General features: G+C 37.6%; 1 protein-coding gene across 3 annotated transcripts; it reads left to right on the top strand.

Moving 5' to 3' along the window:
- Nucleotides 1-1,722: 1,722 nt before the first annotated feature.
- On the top strand, nucleotides 1,723-5,856 carry LOC144571530 (uncharacterized). 3 transcript variants are annotated; one of them, XM_078320856.1, is made up of 3 exons: nucleotides 1,723-1,880; nucleotides 2,459-2,515; nucleotides 3,275-5,856. In XM_078320856.1, exon 3 carries the CDS (start codon nucleotides 3,572-3,574, stop codon nucleotides 5,483-5,485), a length of 1,914 nt encoding a protein of 637 aa, XP_078176982.1. In that variant the 5' UTR covers nucleotides 1,723-1,880; nucleotides 2,459-2,515; nucleotides 3,275-3,571; the 3' UTR covers nucleotides 5,486-5,856. The 3 variants fall into 3 exon arrangements, with proteins under 3 accessions (XP_078176982.1, XP_078176984.1, XP_078176983.1); XM_078320857.1 differs by having other exon boundaries at nucleotides 1,769-1,880; nucleotides 2,462-2,515; XM_078320858.1 differs by lacking the exon at nucleotides 2,459-2,515 and having other exon boundaries at nucleotides 1,758-1,880.
- Nucleotides 5,857-7,098: the final 1,242 nt, after the last annotated feature.

The following is a 7,098-nucleotide window of genomic DNA, read 5'->3' on the forward strand; positions in this document are numbered from 1 at the left end:
GACTCCGCCACTACTCGTCTTTGTTTAGGAGCGCCACTTCAGTGGAGTTGGGAGGAGAGGAAATGGGAGAGAGTAAGGCGGAGGGAGTAGAGAGATCAGATCTAGCCAGTTTTTGTTTTGGAAAAGATCGGTAATTTATTTTGGAAAAAAAATGGAGAGACGATTTATGAAAGGAAGGTAGTTAGAGTTCAACAGTTAAAAATCATTATAAAGTAGTTTTGGATAAGGCTGTGGACAAATGGCGGACAAAACACGATGGACATAAATCTTTTCTCTTTTTTTATGCCTTTTATCATGCCTTGTTACATATATTGATGCGTCTGTACCAGTGTTGTAAATAACGGTATCCGGTCGTCAGATGGACAAAATACCGTTAAGTGATTAATTATAAATAATTAGAAATAATTAGTTATAATTGAAAATAATTGGCTGATTAATCAAAAAAATTCATGACTGTTTAGTCACTGCCTCATTGACCGATTAATCAGTCTAAATGGACGTTTTTTGGTATGTACAAAAAAAAAAGGATGGCTAAAACAAGTTGTATGAATAGTTTCTAATCAAGCGACATATTAAACAATTGAGTGAAGCGACATAATTTCTTGTTGTATTAAGAAACATGTCACGTGTTAGGCAACTGACAAAATAAAATGTTTAACATGTCAACAAATGATAACAAACGTGATAAAAACGAAAAAAAAAATAATGAAAATAAAAGATGTCATAATTATAACAAAATTTTAACTATATAAATAAGTCGGATAACTTTTCAAATTAGTATTTAACTATATTTAGCTGACATTTAAATATGTCACTTGTTAAATCACATATATAATCAGCTCATTTTTGTTAAGTGACACATAATTTCTTATCATCACTCCTTTATAATCGTCAATTGCTACCCTTCTCCTATTCGCTATGAATTCCATGCATTTTTTATTTCTAACTACTATCGCAGTTACAAGTTTCGCAAATTATACTTGAATAATTTATTTTTTTAGTGATTTCGAAATGAACGCTGAATTATTCGGTTGACCGAACTTTGACCGAATTAAATTCGAATAATTCGTGATTTTTACGAACTTTTCTGAATTTTACAAACTTTTTCCGAATTATACAAATTATTTGCGATTTTTTCCTGAATTTTTTTCAAAACACTTTTTTGGTTTTTTTTTTTTTGCTCTCTTGCAAAACTGAGATATATGATCCAAATAATTCTAAATCATTCCTGAATTATATCTGAATTATTTCTGAATCACAAACTTTTGATCTTATCGAACCGAACCCGAATAATTTAAATGTCACTATGACTACTATATGACATGTGAACTCAGCCAATCAAGCATCTAACTTGGAATGGCGAAAGTTCATGCAAATTTACATAACATGACATATGATATATATTTCCTTGTCAAAGTTTTTCTTTTCTTTTTTGCTAATGATCACTTTGTCAAAGTTGGTAATCTTATTTTTTCAGATGCGGGCCCAATAAAATCAATATACAATTGTTGACAATTCTATTTTTTTCCCCTTTTTATTATGGCTGTAATTAGGGATGAAAACGAATCGGATATTATCCGACTGAATCTGGATCCGTATTTAAAAATTAGATACGGTGCATGCATTTTTAATGGTCAGCACAACTAAACAATACGGTGCATGCATTTTTAATGGTCCATGTGTATCCATTATTCATGAACCTTTTGGTCCTCTTTTTTTATTATTTTGTTGCGGTGGCCTTTTTCTCTCAATATGCTCTCCCCTGTTCACCACTTGTTCGGTTCGTGCCTCCATTTGAGCGTTCTCCTTCTCTCTTGCCTCCGACAAAAAAAAAACCCTAATCCTTGAGCTTTCTCTGCCACCTTCTTAGTCGATCCGAGGTACTTCTCTTCTAATTACTCCGTTTCTATTTCATGAATTCGTTCACTGTATTGTGTTAGGTTTCTGGCTCTATGTGATCGAATAAGATCCCGTGGGTAATCCACAGAATGATACACGAATCGAGTTGTTGATGGTTTGATTTAAGTAGGTCGATTTTGTCGCCTGTAGTTAGAGTAGAAATTCCTGATTTTTTTATTGGTTTGTTAATTAAGCTGTTCCTTTTTGCCTCTTTTGCATACGACGATTTATCTCAAGGATTAAATGCTTCCGTATAAGGAATATCTGATATTGTTTTAGATCATTGAGGTTTTGGTCATAAAGCTGCTTTGTTTACTTTTCCCGTCTCTTTTACATTCAGGGCTTATACACTCTACATGTTATTGTTTCTTAGGCCAATACAATTGTTTTTATAATTTGATAATTTCTGATCTATTGTTATGTACTTAGACTACTTCAATTTTATATTTTTACTGTCTATTAAAGTAGAAGTAAATGAAAGTTGTGAGCTTGTCCTCTCAAATTGCCATGCCGTGCTTTTTGGAACTTATATTTTTTACTTCCATCATTTTTTGCACAGGAGTGATCTCTGCGGCAGTTGGCTGAGTTTTGCTGGAATCATATATGAGGTCCTAAGGTTTGTTTTAAATTCACTTTACCAGTAGCACTTCATATTCTTGAGGCAATAGATACTATTTGAAGTGTATTTTGATCTCATCTTTATTTAAAAAAAAAAAAAAAGGCAGTACACAATTGGATTATATGAAACTTCAGGATTCATTTGTATATTTGCTCTCTTGTACATATTATGCAAAATAATTCAAAGAGCTTCTTTGTAATGTTGTGGGAAAATAAGTTGTTTTAATCTTCTTATTGCATTTTTTTTTAACCTGCTATGCAGTTTCACACAGATTTCCTTTATTTACTATATATAGATTCAATATATCAGAAACAATTAGCTTACCACGTCATCTTTATAATTTTCTTGGTTTTTGCTTATATTACTATTCTTTTTAGCCTTTTAGTCAAACTTATGTTGATAGTATTTAGATAGTTTTGTCCTGGATCATGACTAAGTTGAAAAGTACGTTATTTATTATTATTATTATTATTATTATTATTATTATTATTTTTTACTATTATTTTATATTGACATTTGCGCATATAACTTGTTCAATTTATTTTATTTTATTAGAATTTAGCACCATCTGGTTTCTTGACCTAGAACAATCTTCGTATTTTGTTATTCGTTGATCTGTGGGCTGTGTCCTCTGAAAATACAAAAATCTAACAGAAAACTAAGTAAAAATGACAAAGATAATAGAATTCATCTTTTGTTTCTCAAAATTAACGTGATTATGTCTTCTTACTATAATTCCTTAACTCGTCTTTACAGATATCCTGGCTACAACAATTTTATGAAGCAAAAACTGAGCCTACTCTTCCTGATTTAACAAACCGCAACTCTTACATAAGTTTTCTTAAAAATGGATCGGCGCGATACATCTGGTTTTGTCAGCGGAGGATGCAACCATTTTGAATAATCCTGTGATTAACCATTAACCTAGCTTAGTTTTCCTTTTCCTGAGAGCAGATAGAGACGTAAAACAAATAAAAACACCTCCTCCCTCCCGAAGCCCTACCATCCGTTCACAACTTAGTATCAGCAACGCAAAACCTTACCTTACAATTGATGGATAACAATAATGGGTTATTTCCAGCCGGAAGGGGCCCAGCTCGTAGTAATTTGAACCTTCCCTACCCCTGTAATCCAAAAACATTTTCAATTGATTTCTCCAACGCAAGGGGTGCTCTTGGCAGTTGGAGCACTGTCACATCAGACACCAATTCCAACCCCTGCAATGTCAACAAGCAAAATTCTCTGGCCAAGGGGATGAAGCGCAAGTGGGTTGATTTCTCTCTAAGTCTGGCCCACTCGTCAGCCTCTTCTGACAGCACCACTAGGCCTAGCTCTATGTCTACCCACACTTCTTCTGGTAAAGATAATGAAGGGGACTCTTTGATGGATTTGGGAATTAATTTTGAACTCAGCCTTGCTCCCAAGGCTGCAAATGAGCCCAAGCTGGAACTTGAACTTAGCCTTTCCGTGGGCCCCACTGAATCTGTGGTTACCAATGCTCCTTCCACCACAGTAAATTACCACGCTGCTTGTACTCCTGCAGCAGTACCAGATTATATGGCAGTACCAACTGTTGATGAAGGGTCCACTTCATCTCGCTGGAAAGGTGGCAGCAACATGTTACCCTACTTGCAAGACAAAAACATTGTATTCCCTCAGCAGATGCCAGGTCCTACTCAAGGGATACCAGTACAACTGGAGACTCACAACTCTCCCACGAACCATCCTAACAACCGTACCGGCAACGCCAAAACATGCCAATACCCTGGGTGCATCAAGGGGGCACGTGGTGCCTCTGGTAAGTGCATAGCCCATGGTGGGGGGCGTCGGTGCCAAAAAGATGGCTGTGGAAAGGGAGCTGAAGGTCGTACCATTTTCTGCAAAGCACATGGTGGGGGCCGCCGGTGCGAGCATCTTGGGTGTACCAAGTCCGCCGAGGGCCGCACTGACTTCTGTATTGCACATGGCGGGGGCCGCAGGTGCAACCATGATGGTTGTGCACGTGCTGCCCGAGGAAGATCTGGCCTCTGCATTCGCCATGGTGGTGGCAAGCGGTGCACACACCCTTTGTGCCCCAAGTCCGCCGAAGGCCATACAGGTCTTTGCATCGCCCATGGTGGAGGTCGTCGGTGCCAGTACCCCCAGTGCAATAAGGGGGCCCAAGGAAGTACAAATTATTGCAAGGCACATGGAGGTGGGAAAAGGTGCACCTACCCGGAGTGTCAAAAGGGAGCTGAGGGGAGCACCCCATTTTGCAAAGGCCACGGCGGTGGTAAGAGGTGCTCTTTTCCAGGTGGGTGCAGTAAAAGTGTGCATGGTGGGACCCATTTCTGTGTTGCCCATGGAGGTGGCAAGCGTTGTGCGATTGCTGAGTGCACCAGATCTGCTAGGGGGCGGACAGATTATTGCGTACGACATGGGGGTGGGAAGAGATGCAAGGTTGAAAATTGTGGGAAGAGTGCTCAGGGAAGCACTGATTTTTGCAAGGCACATGGCGGGGGCAAGAGATGTGCATGGGGTCAGTTTGGCACTGGGTTGGGTGAACCGGGTGAGCCGTGCGATAGGTTTGCAAGGGGTAAGGTTGGTCTTTGTGCCGCGCACACAGCCTTGTTGGATGATACAAGGGTTCATGGCGGCCACTCAGTTGGCACTGTGGTTTCGGGAGGTACTGTTACGACTGGTACAATTGATATGGCTGAGATGAGAGATGTCAGGGTTAGGGGACATGACAGTGCAGTTCGCTTTTTTGGCCACTCTGGGATTGGTGGGGTGAGTGCTGGTACAAGTCATGTGGGGGAGGGAAGTTCTCAGCCAGCTGTAGTGCCGGCACCAGAAGGGAGAGTGCATGGAGGGATTTTGATGACTCTGTTGGGTGCTGAACGAAGCACCGGAGATAAAACTGGAGATTACAATGGAAAGATACATGGTGGTATTCCCTCTGGATTTCTCTCTCTGCATATGGGTTAGTTTGGTTTTTCTGTACCTCCAAATCTCTAGTGTTGTTGCATGGGTCTCTTTATTTGATGATCTGGGTTTTTGGGTAGAAATGGGAAAGCAAGTATCTCTCAAATATTGGGGATTGTTGCTTTTCATTTGAAGTGTTTTAATTATGTCTTGCCCCATTTGTGATATATAAAATAAATTGGTGTAAAGGGGGTTTTCTTGAATAATGTCAGGGCTTTAGTTTTTTTAATGTGGATGTTTGTGTTAGGTCTGTTAGGACTTTTAAATCTGCTCTCATTTGGAACTAAATTGTTAGAAGTGTGTGAATTGTATGTAAATGTGTTAAGCTTTATGAAGCTTTATGTGCATGTTGTTGTAATATAACTTTTTAACCATGTGTGCGTTGGTTCTCTATTCAGAATTTTTTTTTTTTTTATAATTTGGAACTTCTAACGATATGTGTTTTTTTCAACATCGAATTAGATGTCTGAGAGGCCTTTGGGCTAGTTAGATTAGTTAAAGGCAGTTATTATAGCCAATTTCTTTGTTTTTGTTGCAATTTTTATGCTCTAGCTTTCTCAATTCTCACCAATTATTAGATCTGTCTGTTGTCATATGTATAGTTGTATACCCCAACTGTTGTTTTAAAGCCTCAAATACAAGTCTAAACAAAGAATCCTTTGTTTGCTCCAGAAAGGCATCTTGGTCCGGATTTTTTTTCATTTGCTGTGTCGAGATGGTATCTTGGTCCGGTGGTGTTTTCATAATTATTTCAACAAGTGGTCACAAAAAATCTTAAACCATCAAATTTTTTGCTTGTGTCGAGATGATATTTCGGTCCCTAATTATTTTGTTTGTTGTGCCGAGATGGCATTTTGGTCTACTATTATTTTTGCTGCCGACCGGTCTCAACAATTTCAAAATCAAATACTCTCTCCTAACAAATTATAAATTATAATTTTTATTAATTAAAAAAAATTGGCAGCCAGCCGAAATAAAAAACCTCTGTGCCGAATTCCCTATTCGGCATAGATGGTGAAAATTGTTAGTCCAAGGAAAAAAAATTATAATTGCTACAATAAAGATCGAGTATTCATTTCAGAACAGTAAAAAAAAAAAAGAATTTCAGACTGAAAAAATTGTGAAAGTACTTACTGGGCCGATTAGCCATCTCGGCATAGTTGAAAAAAAAAAATTTCTTGCCGATTTGACATCTTGGTACTTATAGTTTTTATAAAAAAAAAAAAAAAATCATACATATGATTTGTTATTTTTTTTTTTAATTTATGGTTTATAAAAGAATTCCGTGTACGACGGTAATTGAAGCTTAAAATATATATTTTCGCTCTTTTGTTTGATGCCGTGTATTTTGCAACAATCTAAGGGTTAATGAAATGATTTTTGGATTATTATCAGAAGAGAGAAAACTGGTATTGTTATGTATGAAAAACATTTGTTTCGGATCCGGGTGCAAGTGGTAAACTCGGGCCGTTCATCTCACTTAGCACGAATCTCAAAGAAGATCCCCACAGCCTCAACAGAGTTCAGGCTCTGGACGGAGCTAAATATTTCATCACAGAGTTCAATATATACACAAATTGAGATTTATACAAGATACAATAATACATTTATCAAGT

This window comes from Carex rostrata, chromosome 19 (genome assembly GCF_964058835.1).
Source record: "Carex rostrata chromosome 19, lpCarRost1.2, whole genome shotgun sequence".
NCBI lineage: Eukaryota > Viridiplantae > Streptophyta > Magnoliopsida > Poales > Cyperaceae > Carex > Carex rostrata.

Excerpts from the sequence above, each read along its gene's own strand:
- LOC144571530 (XM_078320856.1), top strand. The coding sequence starts at position 3,572 with ATGGATAACAATAATGGGTTATTTCCAGCCGGAAGGGGCCCAGCTCGT.